General features: G+C 44.9%; 1 protein-coding gene across 4 annotated transcripts in view; it reads right to left on the reverse strand.

Annotated features, from left to right (window-relative positions):
• The window catches only part of HNRNPD (heterogeneous nuclear ribonucleoprotein D), a 30263-nt gene extending 4294 nt beyond the window's left edge, over positions 1 to 25969 (reverse strand). For 2 of the 4 annotated variants that reach the window (XR_012903983.1, XM_075929477.1), the window contains exons 1-7: positions 25578 to 25969; positions 23390 to 23446; positions 12466 to 12634; positions 8373 to 8534; positions 5227 to 5358; positions 3133 to 3232; positions 2896 to 3042 (exon numbers count right to left, since the gene is read on the reverse strand). Coding sequence is in view for 3 of the 4 variants with exons in the window: in XM_075929477.1 (XP_075785592.1) it covers positions 2896 to 3042; positions 3133 to 3232; positions 5227 to 5358; positions 8373 to 8534; positions 12466 to 12634; positions 23390 to 23446; positions 25578 to 25774 (964 nt within the window). In the remaining variant the exon portion in view is untranslated. The remainder of the gene's footprint in view (positions 1 to 2895; positions 3043 to 3132; positions 3233 to 5226; positions 5359 to 8372; positions 8535 to 12465; positions 12635 to 23389; positions 23447 to 25577) is intronic. The other 2 variants (XM_075929476.1, XM_075929478.1) reach the window with 2 other exon arrangements.
• Positions 25970 to 26932: the final 963 nt, after the last annotated feature.

The following is a 26932-nucleotide window of genomic DNA, read 5'->3' on the forward strand; positions in this document are numbered from 1 at the left end:
CTTAAAAAACCTGGAGACTGAAGGGTATCTCCTTAATACAAAAGGGGCAGTTGACTGAAGCCCACAGATAAGATTTAAAAAGGCAATCCTGACAAAGGGTTAGATGGTGGGGAGAAAGAGGGAGGAGAAGACATGGAAAATTACAATAGGGTCACAGGAAGAAGAGGGAAATCAGTGGGGGACTCTGCTCATTGTATTAGATATCGATACACAAATGCAAGTAGTCAATAAGAATAAAGAAGCAGCAGTATAAACATAAGCTAAATTACTCAACTGGCATTAGAGAAACTTGGTGGGATAAATCTTATGACAGGAATACTGTTACAGAGGAGTATAGCTTGATCAAGAACAGACAGAAAAAGGGAAGAGGCATTGTATTATATACCAGAACATATACATTTGACCTGGGGCCCAAAAGGAAGTGAGAGGCAAACCAATTGAGAGTCTCAGAATAAAAATATAAAGGGGGGCGGAAAGAGGAAATAGCTATCAACGATAGACCACCAAATTAGGAAAAGGAGGGGAATGAGGCATTTCAAGAACAGAAATACCAAAACAGAAGACTTGCTAGCAATGGGGGACTAACTACCCAGACCATTAATGAAAAAGCAACACACAATTCCCAGTACTTTCTTGTAATGTATTGGGGACACCTTTTTGTTTCAGAAAGAGCGAAGGAAACAGACATGTTAGACTTGATTGTGACCAACAGGGAAGAACAGGTTGCAAATCTGAACATGGAAGACAGTTTGGATGAAAGTGATGATGAAATGACAGATTTCATAATTCTAAGAAATGGCAGAAGTGAGCACAACAGAAGAAAGACAATGGATGTCAAAAAAGCATGCTAACACACCATAAACTTCGCTCTTCTCATAGTTAGAATTAGAAACTTTTGTCTAATTTCAAGCCTAAATGTACTGATGGACAGTTTATCCCCATTTGTTCTTTTGAGGGAAAGCAAACATTGGGGTGGCTAGTGGAGTCAACAGTGGACCCCATTCCAACATAGATGAAAACAGCTATTGGTATTTGGACTCCTTGCAATTTAGATTAATTGATGCTAGAGCATCCAACTCAGAGGAATAGGCAGAAGTAGTGACAGTGATGCTCAACAACCTTCCAGGGACTCATGGGTCAGGGTACAAAAAAGACCACCCTGGCAATTGTGCCAAGCATCGTACAGGTACTGAGGTTTTCATCTCTGCAACAGTGACAATGCTACTGAGGTTTGGCAGGAGGTTCTGATCTTCTCTTTGATACCTCTTTGGGTCTATTTAATGCAGAATGAGGGATTTGTTCCCAGTAGAGCACAGAGGAGATTAAAACCTTGAATCTATGGTAGAAAGTGGCATTAAGGATGGAATGCCACAGTGCATCTTGGATCCAATGGCTGAAGATCTCAGCACTAAGACTAGTCGTAATGTCCTACATGGACCCATCAAGGTATCAGGCTATAGGTAGCAAGAAGCCAGGTGTGTCTGAACCCTCACATTTCCTGCATCTGATGCAGAAAGTGACTGTGCAGCAGATCATACTCTGGCTTTCCCAAATGGGTTTCACTCATGCATAGAAGGTGCCAAAAGTGGGTACAAGTCTTAAAGCCCTGTGGGGATTAGGGCCCAGCAGTTCTGATAAAGGATAAGGAAAGGGTCATCTATTCTGAACTATCCTATATAACACTAAAAGCTAATAAAGAAAGACTGAGGGTAGGCAAAGGGATGATTTAGTTTAGTGTAAGGACACAAAAGCAGGTTCCATTTGCTCTCTGTGGTGACAGATTATCGAGGCAATTAAGAAATATATAAGATAGGGCAAATTCTCTTGTGAATCTCCTGATGGGCACAGTTTTCCAAGGCACTGTCACAGCTCACTGCCAAAATGTGGCTTGGCTTGTTTACCTTAACCAAAAGAAGGCTGAGGGGGGACATGATTGCTCTCTTTAAATATATCAGAGGGATAAATACCAGGGAGGGAGAGGAATTATTTAAGATCAGTCTCAATGTAGACACAAGAACAAATGGATATAAACTGGCTATCAGGAAGTTTAGACTCGAAATTAGATGAAGGTTTCTAACCATTAGAGGAGTGAAGTTCTGGAACAGCCTTCCAAGGGAAGTAGTGGGAGCAAAAGACCTATCTGGCTTCAAGATTAAGCTAGATAGGTTTATGAAGGGGATGGTTTGATGGGATAACATGATCTTGGCAACTAATTGATCTTTCACTATTGGTGGTAAATAGGCCAATGGAGGGATGATAGGAGTTACTATAGAGAACTTTGAGTGTCTGGCTGGTGAGTCTTGCCCACATGCTCGGGGTTTAGCTGATCGCCATATTTGGGGTTGGGAAGGAATTTTCCTCCAGGGTAGATTGGCTGAGACCCTGGAGGTTTTTCGCCTTCCTCTGTAGCATGGGGTACAGATCACTTGCTGGAGGATTCTCTGCATCTTGGGGTCTTCAAACCATTATTTGAGGACTTCAATATCTGAGATATAAGTGAGAGGATTATTCCAGGAGTGGGTGGGTGAGATTCTGTGGCCTGTGTTGTGCAGGGGGTCAGATTAGATTATCATAATGGTTCTTTCTGACCTTAAAGTCTATGAGTCTATAAGTGGGAATATACATAAGTCCTCTAAAAGAAGGGACAGTCATTAAAAAAGCCTACAGGTCCCATATGGTCCATCAAGCTCAAGCCAAAAACAGGTTTCTATGAGAACTTGGGAGTGATCATAGGTATGGATTTTTTTTTTTATTCTGGCTTCCAAGAAATTAAAGACACTAAACATGATTTAAAATACCTCTTTAGGGTGCTTGCAGTCATCTGACATCTGTTTTAAACTTGTAGAGTGAGAAGGGAAGTCAGATAACATGTTCTATAGAAAGCTCAGTACTTACTGCTATAGTCACCATATCCATAGTAGTTGTTGTAACCAGTGTAGTCATATCCTCCATAGCCACCGTACCCTGGGCTGTTGTAGCCATAGTTGCCATATCCCTGATTCCAGTAGTTACTATATCCCTGGTTCCAGTTTTGACTGGGGCCTGAAGCAGAGTAGTAAATTGACAAAATTAGAAAGCTGAAAGAATATAGCCACCTCTCTAAAATTAATAAAAAGTTGAGCAAGAGCTTACCACCACCTCTTCCACGAGCTCTTCCAACAAATCCTCCTCTACTTCCCCATTGCTGTTGCTGCTGATACTGTTCCTTTGACATTGCTACTTTTATTTCACACTGGAAGATCAAAAATTAAAATCAAACCTAACTTAAAAGAGCAGCGTTCAAAGTAATTTATAGCTTACTGACTATAAGTTAGTACTTTAGTTAATAGAGGAGCACAGAATTAAAACTGGTCACAGTGGAGACTTAGGAAAAATAACAAATAACTTCAACCTAAAATTCATCTTTAGAAGTGGGTTGTGCCCATGAAAGCTCATGATACCATCTACTTTTTTTTGTTAGTTTTTAAGGTGCTGCAGGACTCTTCATTGTTTTTAAAGGTTTTTCAACCTAAAAACAGTTACCTACTCTATTTCACAGTGTGTGAAAATTCAGTGACAAACTGTTTCCAGCATTTCTGGGGTAGACACTAATTCTTAAAAGAAATGCTGAAATTAAACTTTGTTCCCCCATCCTTCATTTTTCATCTGAATGACAAACTATAGCTTTAGAAAGTTTGGACCAGATTTGAATTACGAAAGAATCACTAGTTTTCCTCGGTTATATTTTGAATGTTCAACTCAGCTGCCAGCATATAAACAGCTATGTAAAACTTTAGCTTTGATTTTATATTATTTTTGCTATTGGCTGTACTTACACAAGGTGATGAAACATCTGAACTATATATTCCTCAACTATCCAGGATCCAATAGAAAGCAAGTTTCCATTTTGTTTTAGTACTAATTTAAGACAATTTTTACTGATTTACACCTTACTTGAGTATTGACTAACAAGAAAGCATTTTCCAGTGATTGAATAGTTAAGCTAGGATGCAAGCACAGGTTGGACCTCCCTGGTCTGGCACCTTTTGGCTCTAATCAGTCCTAGATGAGGGATTTTGCCCGACCACAGGAAATCATTTTGGACCCCCTGCCACCAGCCCCCGTACTCCCAGCCGAGGCCTACTGGCTGCTTCCCTACCTGCACGCTGGGGCTCCCAGTCCCAGGGGTCCCTGCTGCTGGCACTCCACTGGGGCTCTCTGGTCTAGAAACATCTGTGCCAGACCACAGATGTTGATGGGCCAGACTCTCCCAATTTAGAGAGTTTCAACCCACAGAACATTGATTCCAAGAAACCACACTTTCCAAAATTATACATAAAGTATATATGGGAGAAGAGTACAGAGAAGTGGAGGGGAGAGATTTCTGGGTTTCTGAAGGAAGCTGTAGAGGGCCCTGAGGGAGGTGGCAACTTGGGAGGAAGACGACAAGAGGTAAGTCTAACCCAGAGGAGGAGGATGGTAGGGAAGTTTGGTGCACTGAGTCCTACCAGTGGAAATTCAGGGCTTTGGGGATAAGCGAGTATGTAGTTGCCAGACCTCTGAATGAGAAAGGATGATAAAGTGCCTAAGGCCACAACCTCTTGTTGGAAGCTAGACTGCCATAGAATGCTAGAGTCTCTTTTGCAGAGGAAGGCATGTACAGTGTTTCCCAACATGCCTCAAAAACCGAGGTACAGGCATTCCCCGAGTTACGTGGATCCGACTTATGTCGGATCCGCAGTTACGAACGGGGATTTTCTCTCCTCCGGGGCGAGAAAAGCTGCTCCCCGTCTCCCTGGTCTGCTGTGGGGGGGATGCAGCTAGTGCTCTGCCCCGGGCTTCCTGGAATCAGCTGCTGATCAGTTTCAGCAGCAGCTGACTTGGGGACGCCTGGGGTTCTTAAGTTGAATCTGTATGTAAGTCGGAACTGGTGTCCAGATTCAGCCGCTGTTGAAACTGATCAGTTTCAGCAGTGGCTGAATATGGATGCCAGTTCCGACTTACATACAGATTCAACTTAAGAACAAACCTACAGTCCCTATCTTGTACGTAACCTGGGGACTGCCTGTATACTTGGTGCCTGTATAAGGCAAACATTAATGAGCTAAAACTCTATCTTAAAACTACATTTCCATTTATTTCCACACATAAAATGGAGGCAGCTCTTAAAGTATTCAACACAGAGAAAGTTATTTGCTCTTTTACCACAACCAATTCAAAGTTTCTCTATTAAGATTTTTAACATACTTTACTAAGACCGACGTTGTGGTACTTTTTTTCCATTATTTTCTTCACTGGTTCCTCATCCTTGAAAGTAATAAAGCAGAACCCACGCCTTTTGTTGGTTTTGTTGTCCATAGGGAGTTCTATAGATTCCACCTGGTGAAAACAAGTCAGTATATTTCAATGTCATTCTTATCAAACAACTCTCCATACTTTACTAAGTTTAAATACAAATAATCACACACCGTTACATCTGTATAGCTCATTAGTTAACTGAACCTATTTAACCTTTAGCTGATATATGCAGGTAGCAAGTTTCCATGCAAAGGCATTTTGATATATGTCATGTTCACATACAAATGTTTAGTTTACAAGCTTTACATGTTATATAAAGTCTTGAATAATGACATCAGCAAGATTTGCTTCACAGTATTTTTCAGTTACTAGGGAAGTAATGGTGTAGTCCAGGAGTGGCCAACCCATTTAATAAAGAGAGCCAAAACAGCGGCGGAAAAAATGTGAACAGCTGCACCAGAGTTGTCAAGCAAACAAACAAACCCCAGAACAGAATTGTCGAGCAAAACAAAACAAAAAAAAAAAATTAAAAAATTTTTTAAAAGGAGGCTGCCCCTTTAAGACGGCTCCCCCATCTTGGGCGCCATTTTTAAAACCCCACAGCTCCGACCTGGTAAGCACAGGGAAGCCAGGGGCTGGGGCGGAGCTGGCGGGGGGGCTGCCCTTTGGGGAGGGGGGGGGGCAAGAGCCGCATGTGGCTCATGGCTGGTGTAGTCAATTAACCAATTAATTGATAAGCTAAAGCTTATAGGTTAATGATATAGACTACACGCATTTCTCTCTCCCTCCCCGCTGCCAGTAAATTTTTCAGCAAGCAGTCCCTCTCAGTCCTGGCTCACACTGGGTCCAGGACCTACTCCTGCTGTGGTTCTGCATTTGAAGTGTATTAGGAGCCACCCGGGGGGCAGGCAGCCCAGCTCAGTTCCAGCTCGCATCAGGTTCAGGAGCTCAGACATCCCCTAGACAAGGGCTGCTGCCACCCCATGCTGCTGTCTCTTTATCAGAGGCAGCAGCAGTGGGCGATAGGGAGCTGATTTTTAAACGCTCCCCTTGCGAGCCAGTTCCCACCTGACACCCCATGTTGCTGCCTCTGTTACAGAGGCAGCAGCATGGAGTGGCAGAGGGTTCCACAGGAGTGAGGTCGGAGTGCACTGGCTGCCAGCCCCGCCCCCGGGGACTATAGAATAGTTGAATAACCAATAAGAATTCATGAGGTTAATCATCTATTCAATTAACCATTATTTAACATCCCTACCAGTTAATACTCAGTATTATTGACAAAGCATTCAAATTCATAGCAATTCCTCATGACAAAGGGAAACATTCCTACTCCTCCTAAGGGAATTGTGTAAAAAAAAATTCTGCACATTTTGTAAATACATAAATTTGGAGGCTTCAGCATGACAGTCGGGAGCAGTGGTTGCACGGACATGGGAGATCACCCCTGTGGACAGGAAGTTGGGAGTAAAGCTGCACCAGACTCTGCCAGTGCAAGCACCCCCAGCGCCACTCTGCTCTGTGGCTTCCTTGTTATTCTCTGTGGGGAAGCAAAGAAATCTGCAGGGAAGAAGGGATTTGGCATGGGACTTAGCTCAACAGTGACACTGATTTACCCTTTCAAAGATATTTGCATGACTACAGTATACATACACAACATTTTAACTGATCTCTATACATATTCCTAAGTTCATCTTAAATATAAATGTGTTAAATATTTCTTATTTCCGTAATATGTAGTTCCAGTGTGTTGGCTCCTACATTACCTATCCTGGCACAAACTATATTGAAAGACAACAATTTTGGAACTACATATTACAGATATATGTAATGGGTTTAAGAACCTGACTGCAAATACACTAACATAAGTAAAGGAATGTATAACATATCTCCTTACCCTAGTTATAAAGTAGATTCCAATTTAATGAAGACCAGTTAAGGTTAGCAGTACATTACAAAGTGGAACTACATTTCTAATTCCGGAGTTTGAGGGAACAATGCCCCCCAACCAGTAGAAGACAACCAGTCTGCGACCAGGATTTTTGACTGTTGTGTTGACATGAGCTGAAAGGTTCACGTTAGCAAGATTTGCCAGGTCAGTGGGGAAACAGGAAGCCATTTAATCTAGGTTTATAGAATTTATGACGATTTACCAGCCCAAGCACTAAAACTATTTATTGCCTACATCTATTATATTTTAGACAGTTTGTGTATAAGAATCTCTCTGTATGTCTGTCCGTGAGTCCGTTTGTTCAAGAACTCCTCTAAACCAGGAATGGGTAGCTTTTTTGGGTCAGGTTCTGCTGACCGACAGAAAAATCAGTCAGGAGCTGCAGGGAGGATGGGCTAGAGTGCCAACACAAGTTCCCTAAGCCTTGGGGGCCAGATGCAGGCAACCCAGGGGCTACATCCAGCCCCTGGGCCTTACGTTCCCCACTCCTGCTCTAAACGATAAGAGCTAAGACCACCAAATTTGCTATGCAGCTTCCTCTTATCTGAACTTAAAGCAAGATCAGGGTTTGGTTTTGCCAGGACAATGGGATATGTCTGGAATTAGATTGTTTCTCATAAATGGAAAGAAAAGTATCTGGTAAGAGGGACAGTTATACTGCAGAATGACCACAGGGGGCAGCAAAGGGCCAGAGATGGGGACCAGGACAGCTATAACCCTGTACCCCAAGGGGGCGGGGTAGAGAAAGGGAAAGCTATTTACTATATATTTCAGAAAGTTTATATGTGGGTCTATCTCCCAAAAGGGAACAATGTTTTAAATGGGGGGGGAGAGGGGGAGGAACCAACTTATCTGAGTTAAGGACCCGAGCAACGCTGGTTAAATTTAGTTTACTATGAAGATAAAGTGAGAAAATAAAATACAAGTGTTTTACTCCCTTTTTTCAAGGCAAGCCTGAACTGCTTTCAAAACCAATACTGAATACTCACTTAGTCTAGAAAATTTCAAAATATACATTAGCACAACAAATGATGTTAAGCCCCAATATTCTAAAAACATGTTAAAACAGCATCACTGCAAAAATTAGAATGCTTCAATGTCAGACCTATTCAAAATAGAAGTTGATGAAACAGCTTGTGTCACATACCTCACCAAAACCTCCAAAATACTCCCTTATTTTCTCCTCGGGTGTATCTGGAGATAGTCCACCAACAAAAATCTTTTTGACAGGTTCTTTTGTTTTCATAGCTTTAGCTCTTTTTGGATCAATCACTTTTCCATTCAGTTTATGTTCTTTTTGGTCCATGACCTATATAATTTGAAGTTAAAAAAATTTTTTTGACTTAAAACTTTACCAAAAATTGCAGTAAAGTATAATGCCAAAGATACAGCGTTAACTAGAGATGGGCATAAACTGTGCACTTTTACAGATGCATAACAAAGTACTATGGCTCCAAAATACATGACTGTTTCCTCCCCAAACCCTTCATTTAAGCACTTATCACTCTGGAGCCAAGTGCCATAAAAGGAAATTAAGGGACACAGTATTCAAAGGCGGTACTCTTAAAAGAAAGCCTGAAAAAGATCAAATCACTTTCTACTAGGAATGTAAAATTTCAATTAATTGGCTAATCAAATAGTTGATGCAATTTGCATCGACTATTCAATTAGTCGATAAGGGCACTTCGGCCCCAGGGCTGTTGCTACACTTCACATGTTAAAGCACTGTGGGGAACACGGGGCCAGCGGGGGACTCAAGTAGTCCCCCACTGGCCAGATGCTCCCCACAGCATTTCAAAGCAGCAGCGCTGCATGGAGCCCACGGTCAGCGGGGGGAGTCCCCAGCTGACCCCAGGCTTCATGGGCACTGACACTGAAATGCTGCATGCAGACTGGGGCCAGTTGGAGACTCCCAGCTGGCCCTGGGCTGCTCGCCGCATTTCAAAGTGGCAGCACCACCTGGAGACTGGGCTCTGGCCCTGGGCTCCATGCCATGCTGCCACTTTGAAGCACCCTCTCTTCTTCACCCACCCCTTTGATGCCTTTCTGATAGAAGCAGCAAGGGGAGGAAGCGAACGGTTGCCTAGCATGTCAACTGTCGTATAAGCATTTGCTGAACTACCATCTGTTTAAACCACCTAAGCTTTGTTCCTCTTACTGAGCAAATAATTCCACAATACTGGATATCCATAGCCCTTTGTTTTATATTTGATCAATTTCTGGGAAATTTTAAACTTATTAATTGACTTCAATTTTTTGAGACAATATGGGGGTTAACATTGTGGAACCAGGCGAGAGAACAAGTAGAGAAAACAAAGATTAACTGAAAGTGTAAAAGCAGTATAATACTGCCGTTTATTTCAGGAACTGTTAACAGTATATACACATAAGCAAGCGCGTATATCTTCCATTACATTAAATTACATTGCCTTAACAGAGACTCGCAATTAGACTTAAGACTAATTTATTATCATTTGCCGTGTTGTTCTAGCCATGTTAGTAATTCTCTTTAATATCATGGGACTAACGTACCAAGAAGCTCAAATACTCGTCTCTTTAACCAGCAGAGGTTGGTCCAATAAAATATGTTACTTCTCCTGCCTTGGCTTTAACATATTAATAACAAACACATCTACCTAACAATGTATTGGATTTTTTTTAACAGTCCTATTTCTGAATGGCCCAATATTCAGGTGAAAATTGGTATAAAACAAATAATTTTTGTAAAACTCAGGATTTTTTTGGTAAAAAGCAAAAATGAAGAGTCTTATGGATATAGAAGGTTTCTCAACAGCATTTACTATTGTAGCATCTGAAGCCTTATCTAAACCATAAAATGTCAACCTAACTTGAGTTAGCATATGGCCATCACAGTGATTAATTTGCTTCTATGCACGCACACACTTGGCTCCTTGTGTCAGTGGTGCATCCCCTCACCAGAAGCACTTCTGTTAATTTCAGGATGGGGCACTGTGGGATGGCTTCTTAAAGGCAGTAAAGCTGAGGTAAGCAAAGTAGAGTCTATACTGAACTGCATCAACTTAACTACGTCAACTGACTCTACACTGCTCGAGTGTTACTAAATCTGCCTACAGAGGCACTTTTGGTAGAGGCTAAATAGAAATGAAGATACTTCCACAGTTAGGTTGATGCAAAGCAGATTACATCAGCCTACCCTGTAGTGTAACAAAGACTATGACTTGACATCAGTATTTCCTGTAATTTATTATGCCCAGGGCTTGACAAATCACTGGATCTACTTGCCTGTGGCAAGCAGATTTCAGCCGGTTGCCCTGTTCACCAGAGGCGTGTGCATGCGCAATGCGGGTCTGGCGCATGCACAGTGCAGGGCTGGCGAGTAGATCTCGCCGCCATTTGTCAGGCCCTGATTATGCCTATGTGCGGAATGACTAATTGTGTGCACTCATATGGAGGCGATATATCAAATAGCAAAAGTCATTTTGCACACGGACAGAGTATGGCTGGGATGCAGCCAACAGATTGGGGTTCCAGTCTGGGGCAGGATGCAGGGGAGAGGTGACAGCTCTAAATGAGGGTGATGATTCTGGAGTGGGGCTTGGGATGAAGGGTTTGGAGTAGGGATGTAAATGATTAGTCACTTTCATCCCCCACTTGCAGCAAGGGGGGAGCAGGAGCCAGTGCTGGGGGGAAGCCAGCTTAAAAGCCAGTTCCCTCCAGCACCATCTCTGCGGGGGGCATGGGAGACAGGCCTAGTGGGGGACCAGGCACAAGCCGGGAATCAGCAGTCCCAGCTCACACCTGGTCCCCCTGCTGCACTTTAGCTTTTTAAATGTATTAAGAGCCTGGTGCTCTTAATATGATTAAAAAGCACAAGCGCAGAGGGGAAAAATCAGGTGCAAGCCAGGAATCAGCTGTCCTGGCTCACACCCAGTCCCCCCCACTTGTGCTTTAGGATCTTAATACGTTTAAAAGGCTAATATCTCTTAGTACAAGAGGCAGAGCTTTAAAAGGCAGAGTTGCAGCAGGATTAGCTCCCAGGGCCAGGCACTAATCCTGCTGTAGCTCTGTACTCCCCCCACTTGTCTAATTGCCTAATCAATGGAAATTCCATCGACTAGTTGATTAAATGGTATTTCACATTCCTAGTTTGGAGCCCCCTCCTGTGCTCCAAACTGGGGGAGTGGGGTGAAGGGATTCGGAATTTGGGAGGGGGCCGTGAGCTGAGGCAAGGGTTCGGGGTGGAGGACGGGGTGAGGACTTTAGGGTGGACCCCTTGATGAGGGGTTTGGGACACAAGAAGGGGTGCCAGGTTGGGGAATGGGCTCAGAGCTGGTGGCTGGGGTGCAGGAAGGGGTACAGGATGTGGTTCCAGTTTGCGGGGGGGGATAAGGGTGGAGTGGGCTTGGGCTTACCTTGGTGACTCCTAGTCAGTGGCATTAAGGCAGGCTGTCTAGTGCCTGCCTGTCCCGGGCACTGCGCTGCACCCTGAAAGCGGCCAGTAGGTCTGACAAAGGGGGGCACACATGAGGCTCCATGCTGTGTTGCTGTGACCCACGGAGAGGGGCTCCTCTCCCCAGCCATGGCAGCTTTGGGTAGAGGTGTATCTCCCCTCTGCATCTCTGAGCCCTTGCGTGGAGCTTAGTAGCCCTTGCAAGGGCTCAAAGGGAATCTGTGAAGCCACGCAACTTAAAGGGAACTTAACCTAACATGCTGAGAGCCATTCCCTTGAAGTGAAGGACATGAGACCATGCTTCAAGAGATGCTGTTCACTGTGCATTAGACAGGTCAGTTACATGGTTGAAGTAAAAGCATTTCAATGTAACAATATTGCTTTTCAAAGATGTATCTTATAGACCAGGGATGGGCAATAACACAAAGGCTACCGCCAGGGTTAGCTCCGGTGTGTGGCCACCACTATATTTTACCTGTATGGCCGCAGGTACTGGCGATCGCAGCTCCCAGCCAATGGAGCGGCAGGAAGCAGCACAGAATACTGTTTCACACATCTCCCACTGGCCGGGAACAACCATCTGGGGCCAAAGGGAGCTGCAACTGTCAGTACCTGCAGCCATGCACATAAATATAGTGGTGGGGGTCCACTCAGAGCTAACCCTGTGGACCAGATCTGGTCTGCCGGCCAGGATTTGGCCATCCCTGTTACAGATTATGTAGACTAGACACACGCATGAGCCTTATTTTAATGAGTTTCTGTACTGTTCATTTAAAGGTTAATGAATTAGATTAGAGAATAACACTACCTTATCTACACTCTCAGACTCTTTAAAAAGCACAAAGCCAAAACCCCTTGATCGCCCTGTGATAGGATCTAACTTCAGAGTGCAGTCTACAACTTCACCAAATTTAGAGAAGTAGTCCTTCAGATCTTTCTTTGTAGTGTCCCAGCTAAGGCCTCCAATGAACATTTTCCTGTAAAGACAAGATTATTAATTTGTTAATGTCTGTTCTAAAATTTGACATACAGGATTTTTTTTTTCATAGAGCTCATTTTTCCACTTAGGGAACTTTGGTAGGATACTACCAGAAATACTACTTTATACATCTGATCATCCTTCTACATTTCAGAAAGTGGCCCCTCAGATTTTTCTGGATAGATCTGCACTTGTGGCTAGTCTACGTAAAAGTGATATTTTGAGTTCCATATGTGTGTCCCAGTCATGTATTTACTTTACAAATAAGACTTAAGCTACCAGCCCTACAAATTCAACGTGGGGGCTGAAAAGACTAGGCGGATTTTTTTTTCTACTTCCCACCACCACCACCACCACTTAAATCCTTCAATAGTGTTCTGTTCTCAGCTGCACTTACAGTCTCACAGGGGATCAGATGTTAATTAAGTTATTATTACAGTACATAGTTAATTTTCAAAATAAATGCACAAAGGAGAGATTATCCACTTAGCTGTATACACCAGTCTGGACTGAACACGCAAAAATATGTCTAACTTGCCAAGATCCTAGACCAAAAAAAACCTCTACCAAGTTGGGGTCAGATTACTCTACCCAAATGGAAGGGAAGTAACCAATACTGGAACATGACTCAAGTTACATGCTCAGACCAAGACCAATACTGAACATATAGAATTATATAAGGATGAGACCATGTGTTTTTCCAAAGTGACCAAACAAGCTGTAAACCCATTGTTTTCCCATGCACACTAACCATGCAACTTAACATGGGTAGTTTAATCTAAATTTTATTTTCATTTTCATTTTCATTGTAAATACTAAGTTACACTAGATAGTTTGGAAACAAGTCACTCCCCCAATAGCAAAAGAGTTAGGAAATAAGGGGTAAAAAGTTTAAACATCTTAGCTCCTCAAAATGGAGCACTACATGCTTTGTGTCAATTTACGTTAACCAAGTGAACTTGTGAAAGGAATCTTTCCTAAAGCTAATAGGCAAATGTTATTGGTACCCACTCTAGTGAAAAAACATTTTGAAGTTAACTCCAAAAAAATATCACAAGAGAAAACAAAATCCAGACAGATCTGCAAAGACCTTTCCTACAAGACCTAGTTCCCTTTATTGCCCCAACTAAAACTTATTTCCAAGGGAGTTTGTGTTTATTCTAGAAATCCCTAGAATAGCTCCTCTGCACACAATATAAATCCCAAGGCCTCTATGTTACAAATGTGTCATCAGTTTACATTATACCAGCACATCTATAATATGAGTTGTGTCACATCAGGATATACCAAACTACCTATTTAAATCAAAGCTACATATACACATCTGAAAAGCGGGGCTACGCCCAGGCCTTGCTACATTATTCATGGCCTTAGGAATGCATAGACTTCTGACAGATTTATCTAATCCTTATGCAACTGTAGTGAATAGAATAGAGGTTCCAGCCTTCTGGAGATGTTACAAGTGTAATACCAGTGACTGTAACATATCCCTAAACACACACAAAACTGAATTAATTACCAGCAGACCTACTCCTCTCCATCCATTCATATATTGTTCCAATAGTCTATTACTCTTTGGTAGAGAGCAAAGAAGTCTCTCTCAAGATGAGTGCTTTCAAGACAATCACGTAGGAGTTATTGAGGCAACCGAGCACTACACCACCACACTAGTGGTGTCAGACACTCAGAAGTGCTCTATGCTCCAGGGATACTTTCAAACAGTGATATTTAGGCTTCAGTTGTTCAAGAGTCAAATTAGTGATCAACATTATCTAAAAGCGCCATAGTATGGAGAACTGATTATTATTATATTTTATATATATTTTCCTCATTGCAAAATGACTAACCAAGTATTACTTTATCAACTACAACTGGTTAAGAACATAGTAAAGGCATCCTTGTTGGTTAATAAAACTGCACAGTATTTTAATATCATGTGTCTCAAAGAGCCTCAGGAGACATAATGAGCCACTTGCAATTCGCAAGCCTCAATCTGAGTGTCACTGATTTAGAGGATATATTGGAGAACTTCAAGTTTTCTTGTATTATAAAAACCACAAAAAGGCTTAGTTTGGAAAACCTGATTCCCCAACATTATCGGGGAACTTTTTGCTGCATGAAGCAAGGGAAGAAAAAAAGACGACATTTACAGAAGGACTCAATAAGTGATCTAATTATAGCAACTCAAACTTACCAAAACCCTCCCTCATATTACTATTCCCAGGGACAATTACAGTATGAAACAAACATGTTTTATCCCCTTCCATAAAATAAGCATAGTACAGTAAAACTCCGATGGTCCGACATTCCTGATGGTCCGGCACCATCAGGAACCCGGAAGTGCTCTGGGCAGCCGGACCATTGGAGCTGATCTGCCCCCAGCTTTCCTAATTCAGCCACTGCTAAAACTGACCAGCAGCTGAATAGGGGAAGCCGGAGGCAGAGCAGTTGGAGTGCTACCGGGTAGGTCCCGTAGCGCTGCCCCTTGGGGCTGCTGCGGGACCAACCCGGCAGCACCCCCGCTGTCCCCGATTCAGCCGCTGCTGAAACTGACCAGCGGCTGACTCCAGGAAGCCAGGAGCAGAGCTGGGGTAGAGTAGCTGGGGTGCTGCTGGGTTGGTACAGTAGCGCCGAGGAGCAGCGCTGCGGGACCAACCCGGAAGCACCCCAGCTGCTCTGCCCCAGGCGTCCCCAAGAGCAACTGGGGTGCTGCCGGGTTGGTCTCGCCGCGCCAAGGGTCAGCGCTACCGGACCAACCCGGCAGCACTCCAGCTGCTCTGCTGCAGGCGTCCCGATTCAGCCGCTGCTGAAACTGACCAGCAGCGGCTGAATCAGGGACGCCTGAGGTAGAGCTGGACTATCGGAAGGGGGGGGCTATGAGAGGTCTGGGATAGCATCCCCCTCACCCCACCTCAAACCCCTCATAGCCCCCCCTTCCAATAGTCCGGCATATCTGATAATCCAGCACCCCCTGGGTCCTAAAGGTGCCGGATTATCGGAAGTTTACTGTATTACCTTTTAAATAGGCCATCAGCATAGTTAGCCTTTCTAACTCTTAAATATATTGAAATAGTCTAACATACTGTAATATCTTTACACATTAAAAAGTTGTAGGAAAGACTGTCTGACAAAATGCCATATACGTCTATTGAAGACTGAAGTTAACATGGCATTTACTCTTATGAAACAATAGTAGCTTCGGTTTTCATTTCCCATTTTCAAACAAAGAAGTGTTTTACTTTTAGAGTCGCTAGAATTTGGGCTTTTGTATTTGTCTGAAAGTTCAAATATTATGTTTTATGAGCACAGTGAAAATACCCAGATCTACCTCATTTTTGCCACAACAAGGATTCCCTTCAGCTAACCTGGGATATTATATGAACACTACATACATCCTCTCTATCATTCTAAAACCCACATCATTCTATTTTAATTTTAAAATTAGATGTTTGAATTTAAAATATGTTGTGTCCACTCATTTAAAAGTGAATTTCTCTTGCCATCTTTCTTGAGGATTAGGAACAGTTTAAGTTACTTAAAATGATTTTTAAGTGTAGGAATGGACAGCTATGCTATGCATTTCTTGTTAATAAAAAGATATTGAATTACTGATGTAGAAATACACTGTATGTAATGTTCCATTTAAAACGGGTTAAATATTGGAAGCTTTGGGGAAAATAATGACATGAGCTGGTGATGTTGGTACAACCCTGCCCGGTTACTAAGGTTATTTGGGTAGGCAAGAGATCATGTCTATCTGCACAGCAAAACCAATCCACTTCCAATTCAAGTGCTTGAGTACCGCTGCGCATCACTGTAGTTTCTAAGCTTCTTCCATTTAAAATCAACAGCATAAATAAAACTCCTAGGGGACTTCTTGGGGGTCTATGATTCGTTCCCCTTCTTGGTGTAAAATCACTGTTTTGCATTGTTGTGTTTATATTTGTAAATATAATTAATTCTCTTTTTTTAAAATAGGAATTTAGTAGCAGTGACGTGTCTGCGTTGTGTCATAGTACTCATAAGAATGATCAAACTGAGTCAGACCAAAGGTCCGGCTAGCTCAGTATCCTGTCTTCCAATAGGAGCCAATGCCAGGTGCCCCAGAATGAGTGAACAGAACAGGTGATCATCAGGTGATCCCTCCCCTGTCATCGATTCCCAGCTTCTGACAGAGGTTAGGGACACCATTTCTACCCAGCCTAGCTAATAGTGATTGATGGACCTATCCTCCATGAATTTAGCTCTTTTTTCAAGGCAAGATCTCCCTTTATAAAAACCACGCTGACTTTTCCCCAACAAATCACATTCATCTATGTGTTTGATAATTCTGTTCTTTACTACAGTTTCAACTACTTTTCCGTATACTGACATTAGACTAATTGGTAGGATTGTCTCTAGAACCATTTTTAAAGATTGGCATCACATTATGCTTATGCTCGGACCCTGGTGGCCTTTACCTTCTCTTCAAAAGTCTTAGGAAAGAAACTTCACAATGTGCCTAGAAAGCCAGGTTAGCTCTATCAGTCAAACTGGAAAATTAGTACAGCCAGCTTGAGCACCTGAACTGGTCTTAACTGTGTGATTCACATAAGAGTGGCATCTGATAGGAAAACAACAGGAACAGTTCACAGGATTTATCTAAAAAAAGACAATACATTATTCCCACCCACCAAAGTCCAGAAAACTTTGCATTTGTAAAGATACACTGTTTAAGAAGTGGCAAATTGCATGTTGAAGTTTCAGATAATATAATTAGAGTTCTTTTCGCATGGTAAATAAGGACGTTAAATTTAGATTAATCAACTAATCGAACAGTCAATGGAATTTGTATTGACTATTCGATTATTAGTCAGTAAGAATGCCCCCATCTTTGAAATGTAGCAAGACCCTTGCCTGCTAATTTCTACCTTTCAAAGGTGGAAGCAACATAGGGAACATTGGGCCAACCACTGGGGGACTCAAGCAGTCCCCCACTGGCCTTGAGCACCATGCATGCACACTTTGCTTCTGAAATGTATAAGAGCCCAGCTTTTGTTACATTTCAAAGGTGGAAGTGCCACCAGTTTCGGGCTGTGCCCCTGCTCCCCCTTACTCCCCCCCCCCGCTGCTTCTCTCTGATAGAGGCAGCAAGGGGGGGGGGTGACTAGTCGAGTCAGTAGTCGCTTACATCCCTCATGGTAAGTATCCGCAGTATCAGCACTACCAAATGAAGTCAATGGGAGTTCAAGGTATTTAGTATCTTCAGGAGGAAGTGAGGCCTTTAGAAACCCAGAAGTTAAAAGTTGAGTGGGAATTAAACAGTATTAGAGATGTGATAATGTCCATCAGTAAATGGTAAACCGATGAGCCTGGGCTCACCAGTTAACCTTCACGGTTACATACAAGACCTTCCCCCGCCACACAATCCCCTCGCTTGCTCCATTCCCTGCTGCTGCCTCTTTCTGTATCAGAGGCAGTAGCACATGGGGGACAGCTGGGAGCCGGTATACACTGGGAGCTGGTTTTTAAGCTGGATCCCCATGCATATCAACTCCCGTGAGTAAATGCATAGCCCCCTCTGTGCTGTCCCTCCCCCCAACACCATCCCCAGTGGCTGCCTCGGTATCAGAGGCAGCAATGCTGAGGGGCTCCTGCAGAGCTGCCTCCCCCCAAATATGAACATGTACCCGCTGATAATTTCAGCATGTACGTGTTTACCAAAATAAACACATTTTAACATCCCTACACAGTACAAAAGAACGTATCAGACCTTAGAAGCCATTGTGCTATGGAATGGATGCCTGTCTTTAATCACTCTGATGTATGGTGGGTTTATATAGGTAGCCAGTAATATACACCGTAGCCTGTGATGCAGTAATGTAAGAGTGGAATAATTTCATAAGACAAATAAAATGACTGCCGATGAAAGAGCCTGCCAATATGTTCACTCTAACTATAAAATAACGTTAGCACTATGGCTTCTAAAAAGTGGAATCTTTTCGAAAGGGCATTGCCTGGGCAAATTACTAGAGAAAAATGCAGTATCAAACTATAAGTTGGACCTCCATGTTCCAACACCCTCGGGAGACCTGACTGATCATAGATGAGGGATTTTGCCAGACCAGGAGAGGTCATTTCTGGCCCCCTGCTGCCAGTCCCATGCCAGGCTTCCTGGCTCTCCTCACAACCTAGCTGAGTCACACGCGGGCTCCTGGTCACATCTCCGCCTAAGCTCAGCTGAACTGTGCTGGCTCCCAGCCCCCACCCAGAACAGCTGAGCTGCACACCAGGCTTCCTGGCTCCCCCCACTCTCTTGCATCAGGTCAGGCTCCCAGCCCCGTGCAGTGCACCGGGGCACTGATCCTGGAACAGACTTGCCTAGAGTTCCAGTTTACAAAAGTTCAACCTGTACACAGCACAAATTCTCTCAATATGCTGAACAAAGCCAAACTGACACCAACCACCAAGGAAGAATCAAACTCCTTTAAAAAAAAAACCACTCCAAAATACCTTCAGGAAGAATGACAGTATCAGTAGTTTCCTCAGTGCAAAGCACTGTAATTCTCCTATGTAATCAGCTTGATGTTTGGTTTTACTAAGCCACTGTGGCAACTTGGACTTCTTCCTACATAGCCACTAATTCCCAAGTTATGGACCCTCAAAGTAATGGTTCAGTGGATAACATTAGAGGCATACTTCTGGACCTTGACTACTAAACTCAGAGAATACTTTTTATAAGACTTCAGGAGCTTACAGGCAGTCCCCGGGTTACGTACAAGATAGGGACTGTAGGTTTGTTCTTAAGTTGAATCTGTATGTAAGTCGGAACTGGCGACCAGATTCAGCCGCTGCTGAAACTGACCAGCGGCTGACTACAGGAAGCCCGAGGCAGAGTTGCTCTGCCCCGGGGCTTCCTGGAATCAGCCTCTGATCAGTTTCAACAGGCTGAATCTGGATGCCAGTTCCATACAGATTCAACTTAAGAACCCCAGGCGTCCCCATGTCAGCTGCTGCTGAAACTGATCAGCGGCTGATTCCAGGAAGCCCCGGGGCAGAGCAACTCTGCCTCGGGCTTCCTGTAGTCAGCACTGGTCAGTTTCAGCAGCGGCTGACTTGGGGACGCCTGGGGCAGAGCAGCTGGGGTGATGCTGGGTTGCTCCAGTAGCGCCGCTCTTCGACGCTACTGGACCAACCCATCAGCACCCCAGCTGCTCTGCCCCAGGCGTCCTGATTCAGCTGCTGCTGAAACTGACCAGCAGCGGCTGAATCAGGACGCCTGGGGCAGAGCAGCTGGGGTGCTGCCGGGTTGGTCCAGTAGCGCCCAGAGTGGTGCTGCGGGACCAACCGGCAGCGCCCCAGCTGCTCTACAACAGGCGTCCGGAATAAAGCCTGGTCTGCTGGGGGGGGGGGGGGGAAGGAGGGGGAGGGCGTACTAGCTGCGCCCCTCCCCCCGCTCCCCCCAGCAGACCAGGGAGACGCGGGCGGCGGACCGAGATGCACCGCGGTCCCACCGCCCGGGTCCTCCGCGGCTTTGCTCCGCGTCTCCCTGGTCTGCTGGAGACCAGCAGACCAGGGAGACAGGGAGCAAAGCCGCTGAGGACGCCGGCAGCGGGACAGCCGCGGCGTGTCTGGGCTGTCCGCTGCCCGTGTGCTCCCTGGCTTTGCTCCACGTCTCCCTGGTCTGCTGGACAGCGGGGGAGCACGCAGGCAGCGGACAGCCCAGACGCGCCGCGGCTGTCCCGCTGCCGGCATCCTCAGAGGCTTTGCTCCCCGTCTCCCTGGTCTGCTGGTCTCCAGCAGACCAGGGAGACGGGGAGCAAACCCTGTTCATAACTGCGGATCCGACATAAGTCGGATCCGCGTAACTCGGGGACTGCCTGTACTTTCATATGAACTGAAATGAGAAAGCTATAACAAACTGTCTTGAAAACCACTGCAGCCAGTCACTGTGAAATGCAAATGCATTCTACAAAACTTTCAACAGAAGCAGAATTTACAGGGCAGAGAAGAATCCAGGTCTTTCCAACTCTTCTTCTAAGAGTTACAAATTCATGAAACCTTTAAAGAGATTCAGGAAACATCCCAGAAAATATAAAGATTAGAGATTCAAAGATGTACAGGAGTGGAAAAAAAAAGGCAGAAAATAAGAAGCAAATAACTGAGGAAAAAAAAAAGGGCAGAGGAAAGCAGAGATAAAGCTAAGAATGTCTGTCTTTAAAAGATGTTTGATTTTGTCAGTTAGAAGCCAAATAATTCAGAATGTACCCCAGAGCTTTGAAGTTTGAGTAAGAAAAGCATACTCATCAATGCACTAAGTTTACAAACTAAGTTTTCTAACATAGTCAAATAGATTAGAAGATGGCAAGTTTTCAAGGTTGCACCACATGACAAAATGTAAAGAAGCCTTAACAACATTTCAACCTATAGAGCAACAGTTGAAATTTGATGAGAAATTTTTGCTATGGCTGCTCCTGACCTCTTCTTGGGTGGTGGGTATTTTTTGTTTGCTTTTTAAAATAAGCATTTCTGATTAGTGGTGTCAAATTTAAAGATGCTAGAAATAAAGTCAACTTTTGGTCTTTAATCCCACCTCAGCAAGGTGTATCTGTTTGTGGCAGGTACAATCTCTGCTACTTCAAGTAGGGATGTAAAAGTATAACCGTGTACATGGTTAACTGATGAGCCAGGGCTCATCTATTAACATGCAGAGTTGCACGCAGACTCCCAGTACGCACAGGGAGCCGGTTTTTAAGATGGCTCGCCATGTGCCCTCGCTCCCATAGAGCCACCTGTCCCTGATCTTGCCCAAGCTGCAATGCGAAAATGATGTGCTACTTGAAAGTTTCAGTGCTGCACACAAGTCTATGTAGCAGCAGAACCAATTAACTCTTGTTAAAGGAACAGTCATCTTGCAGGGGGCGGAATAACCTCTGCAAGTCTTTAAATCCACTAGTTATTTGGAATGCCTAATATATGTAACAGAGCTAGAGAATACACATTTTTCAGTGAAATTAAATAATTTGGGGCCTCTGACTGTATTTTCTATGGACAATTTCTCCTTCATGCTACTCCCTGTCGAAAAAAAGACTGCTGTGTAAATGGGACACCAAAAGAGCCCTTCTGAAGCTTTATTTTTACTTGCCATTTAAAGGGTGTACTATTAGGAAGTGAAATTTTGGGAATGTAGTCAATTTCAAAATTTGAAATTCACAGTGTCCTTTTAATTGTGCCTATAGATTGGGTAAAAATACTTTGTCACTTTACAATTTGATGGCATTTGGAAGATTACTGTCATAATTGCAAGAGCTTAAAACTAAGGCCAGATGTTTTGACAGAACAGCTACATTGGTGAGAGGTTTGATGTGGTTTAATCTGAAAGTGACACACACAGCTATGTTGACAAAAACCTTTAATATTTTTATACATGATGACACTGGCAAAACTGCACTTTTGCAACTATAATTTTGTTTGGGGGGGAGTTGCGGATTGGAATAGGTTTACCAATAAAGCATTTCACATGTTGAACTGGTTTAAGAGCAGGAGTGGGGAACTCTAAGGTCCACGGGCCAGATGTGGCCCTCGATTTGCCTAGATCCAGCCCCCAAGGCTTAGCCCACCCCACCCCCCAGCACTGGGGAGCATGTGGGGTTGGAGCATACAAGAACTACTAGCCTGGGCCCCACTAGGCTCTGGTGTATGAGGGGAGGTGGCTTTCTACTTCTCAGTCGGGGGCCATGATAGTGAGGATTGTTTTTGTTTTGTTTGCTTCTCACTTGTGTGCGGTCCCCAACTGATTTTTCTGTGGGTCATTGGCCCCCCCAATCCAAAACAGGTTCCCCATTCCTGGTTTAGAAGAAAGGTTGGTAGCAGAAACAGTTGATACCTTAAGTGCTCCTCTGAGAGGTCTGTCAGGAAATTTCCTACTAGACAATGACATGGTTTTTTTCAAGTCCAGAGATCAAATTCTGGGAAATTAGAGATTAGTTTTTGAAATTTTTTAAAAAAAAATTTTTTTCTCCCTGCTTTTAGTCAAGCTATTATGGAAGGAGAGGGGGAAATCAGGAGGATTTCAACCACATTTTTGCAGAGGGTGGGAGAAAGATCCACCATATGGAAGTTAGTCATTCAGTGAACCTGTCCTTCTACTGGTGTCACCCCTGGAAGGTCTGTGGGGAGGGGGAGAACCATTCCAAATTAGTAAACTGAGTTAATGAAAGCAGGATTGAATTATTAGCAGTTGCCTTCAGAAGTTTAAGGACTGATTTCACTGAGAATTTTTCACAAACAATATACGACAACCTTTTTTGCAGCAAATTCAGTAAGACTTTTGCCTCTTACAATATAACGGCTTGTACTATTTAAAACAAAACATTTATTTTCAGTAAACCTCACTTCATATTACTTGGAAATGGAAGAAAAGTGCATTAGGATGAAAATCAGGACATTAAATCCATTTAACAACACTCGGTCAATATTTAGATATTTCTCCATTAACATAAAAGAACGCTAATACAGTGCATCTAGTTTGAAAAAATGGTAGATATTCAACACAAGTCATTTCAGTAATACAATTTTTAAGCCTATACATTAGACCCTGCACATGGAACATTTTGTAATTTCACAATGCATATATCCTATTCCTCTGGGAATTTGTTCTGAGGATAAAAAGTTGCCAGTTAGCGGCACAAACCAGACAGCTGCCCCTTAAAGTGCTTTTCAATTAATTGCTATCAGAACCCTTAAGCATTTAGAAATAAATGTAAAGTTTTACCATTCTTCCCGCTGTGCTGCTGCCGCTTCAGAAAGCCATGGGGAGGAGTTTGAATCGCTAGAGGATAACCAACCAATACAGTAACTGATCAAAATTCAATTTTTAGCCTGTTAGGATTACAATCTTATTTATACCTTTTTATAAGCTTTAGCTCAATCATTGTAGCTAACTGTCAAGCAGATGTTTAAGTGCCTTAAACAACTTGAAGATGAGCAAGAGCCAACAACAGCCATTAAAATGACACCAGCAAAGGGGTCAGAAACATTACAAGCAAAAACAAGCTAAAACACGCAATTAGCACAGTACATATCAATAGGCTATAGATGGATGTTCACAACTCAAAACTGTCTCTCAGTAATAAATTATGTGCATGCCTTAGTATCACTCTTGGTAATGCAACTAAAAATCTTTCACTTGTGTTATAATTTAGTTTCCTGATGTTTACATCACCTTCCCAATGACTAATTTTTAATGCACCAACTGCAATCATTGGCTAAATTTTTTCCAATGTCAGTGCTTACAGTTACACACCTAAACAGAAGTGGCCTGATTTTCCAGAGGTACTGAATAGATAGATGCTCTTGAACAGGAGCAGCAATGGGCTCCCCATTCTGATTTAAAGATTTGTCTTGATTAGGAAAATTATGGTCACTTCTGTCTTGCCTAACTCAAACCTCAACCGCCAATCCACACAGACCTTAACTCTAGATTTAATTATAGTTTTGAACACTCTTAAGTGTTCTGAACAATGCACATTTTGGAGTGCAGTTCTAGCCTGAAAAGAAGCTAATGACATTGTAGCATTCCATATTGCCTTTCAGAGAGAGTATTACAATCCCTGTAAAATCAATTTAAAAAAAACAAAATAAAAACTAAAGTTCTTTTTGGCTTCTGTGCAGAATATAGAATTTAACAGAATCGTATTGAGACGCAAGGAGAAATACAATCCATCTCACTTTTGGTGGGTTGCCTCTGTAGTGCTAACAAGTGAAAAAAGCAGTGAACACTATTTCAGGCAGCTAAGGAGAAGCAGATGTGACTGAGTTAAGATGCCATTTCTGTTTTCTAAAAGTGAGACTAAAAGCCTGGGGAAAAAAAAAACCCTCCAGGCAGAGTTTTCATCCTGAGAACAGTCAGAATCCATGAAGTCCACTAAAGAGTTTGCTGTTGCTCTAAACTTTTCATAGAAGGCACTACAATGATGGGAAGAGCATAAAACCCTAAAATAAAGATTCAATGTCTATTTCACAGTAGATACTAGAATTACCTTATTTAAAGCTAAATGAAGACATAAATAAGTGTAAAAATACCGTGTTTTGAAGTGGGTGAGACTGGAGAAAAGAGGTTTTCAGAAAAAGAGAGATTGGGAGCTACTGATACCTTGGAATAGCATATAGTTTTACCCGCAGAGCACATTAGTTTTAGTAAAGGTGCGGGGGTAAGTCGGTTCTCAACACTAGCTGAGACATCCCACATTAAGGAGGAGTTTCTGGATTCCATTCTGCCAATAACTATGGGAGCCAGAGCAGTCCCTTACAACGTCAACCTGAGATTAAGTTAGTCTCGTTACGAGCTTCACAATTTCAATAGGACTCAGGTACAGCCGCACTGCATTACATAACCCCGCTCTGAGCAGAACTAGCCCATCTAGCTGATGCAGTCAATGCACAAAGTAAACAAACGGACAACGAGAAGTGCTCTGAGCGCTGCAGTGACAGCGCACTCGGGCATTTGCTGCCGGAGTCAAGCGGGCCGGGGAACGGATCGCGCCGGCTGCGTCGATGGGGCTCGATCCTGCAGCCAGCGGGAGTGATGTTACGGGGCGCACTCGCGCAAGGGCAGGTCGGGGGGGAGCGGGTTAGCTAGTCGCAGTGCAACTACTGAACTTTTCCTAGGGCGACCCACAGGGTCCCAGCCAGGCGCCGGAGGGACAGCGGCGTCCCCCCCGCACCCCGCGCTTGCAGGCACAGCAGGGGCGGTGACAATCGCGCGGCCTCTCCCGCTGCGGCCCGAGGCGCTTTCCCGCCGGGCGGGGGCGGAGACAGGCAGCCCGGCTGCGGACACAGCGCGCTCCCGGGGCTCCGGAGCAAACCGCGCCAGGGCTGGCGGCCGCCGCAGCAGCGCCCTGCGGGGAAATCCCGCCGCGCGGCCGGGAGCCGCCTCTCTGCCCGGGGCGGCCGTTACTCACCCTTCATCCTCCTCGTTCTTGCTCGCGTCTATCTTGGCTCCCTCCGACTCTGCGCCGCCGCCGCCGCCGCCTCCTCCGCCGCCGCCTCCCCCTTCCGCGCCACCCGCCCCGGCCCCCGCCATCCCCTCCTGCTGCTCCGCCTGCTCCGCCGAGCCGCCGCCGGCCGCCGAGTCCCCCGCGAACAGCTGCTCCGACATGACGTCGCCGCGCCCCGGGAGCCGCGGCGAGCTCGAGACCGGCGCGCGCGGCTGCCCCCTCGTTCCGCCTGCCGGCTCCGACCGCGGCGGCTGGCGCTGCGAGTGGCGGCTGCGGGCCGGGCGGGCCGAGCCTCCTTCTCCCGCTTTAATGGCGCCGCCGCCGCGAACCAAACGTAAAATGGCGGGCGGAAGGAACGCAGGGCGATCAGGTGACCCCCTCCCCCCCCGCCCGCCTTCCGCCTCTGCTGGAGGCACGCTCGGCCCGTCGGCGCAGCCAGCGAGAGGAAGCGCGCGCGGGGCAGAGCGGCCGACGCGCCCGCGAGGCGACAGGAGCCTCCCGGCGCGGAGGGGGGACGCGCGGGGGCCGGGCTGAGGCCTCACGAGGCGGAGGCTCCGCCGGCCCCTGCGCGGTGATAAACTGCGAGGGGAGAGCGCGACGCGTGTAACCGCAGGGGCGGGGGGCCCGGCCGCCAACACCCCGCTGCTGGGGGGGGGCCTTGGCGGCAGCGAGAGCTTAGCTACGCCCCTGCCGCTGCGCTACCATCCGTCAGGGAAGCCTGGAGTCCACCAGCCCCCGCAGAGGGGTCTCGTCCCGGAGTCAGGGAGTCGCCGCCCAGGCCCGAGTGGCGCCGCGAGGGCAGATGAGCCCAGCTCCATCAGTGTGTTTTGAAAGGGAAAGGACTCGCTCTCCGAGGCTGGGTCCCCACTCGAGGGTTCTTTCGAAAAAACTTCACTTGCCTCTAGACAACAGCCACGTTCTTTCGAAATTAAATCAAAAACGCAGCTTTTTTTCCCCCCACAGCCGTAAACCTAATTTCACAAGGAAGAACACCTTTTTTTTTAAAAAAAAAAAGTGCTCTTTTGGGGAAAAAAGGTGTTCTTGAATACAAACAGGGTGTTTTTGAAAGCGCATCCAGACTGCCTGGGTGCTTTCTTTCAAAAAAGCAGCTTGCTTTTTCGGAAGTACTGATCGCAGTGTAGACGCTCTTTTTTGAAAGAGGCTTGCAGTCTAGATGTAGCTGTAGGCAGTCCTTGTGCTGTGGCAAGGAGGAGAAAGGATTACTACATTGGGGGGGGAGGGGGGGGAAGAGAGAAGAAGAGAGAGAGAAGAAGGGGGAAAAGTACCTGCTTGCACAAGAAGGAAATGTTAGTACTAGA

Source organism: Pelodiscus sinensis, chromosome 5, assembly GCF_049634645.1.
Source record: "Pelodiscus sinensis isolate JC-2024 chromosome 5, ASM4963464v1, whole genome shotgun sequence".
Classification (NCBI taxonomy): Eukaryota; Metazoa; Chordata; order Testudines; family Trionychidae; genus Pelodiscus; species Pelodiscus sinensis.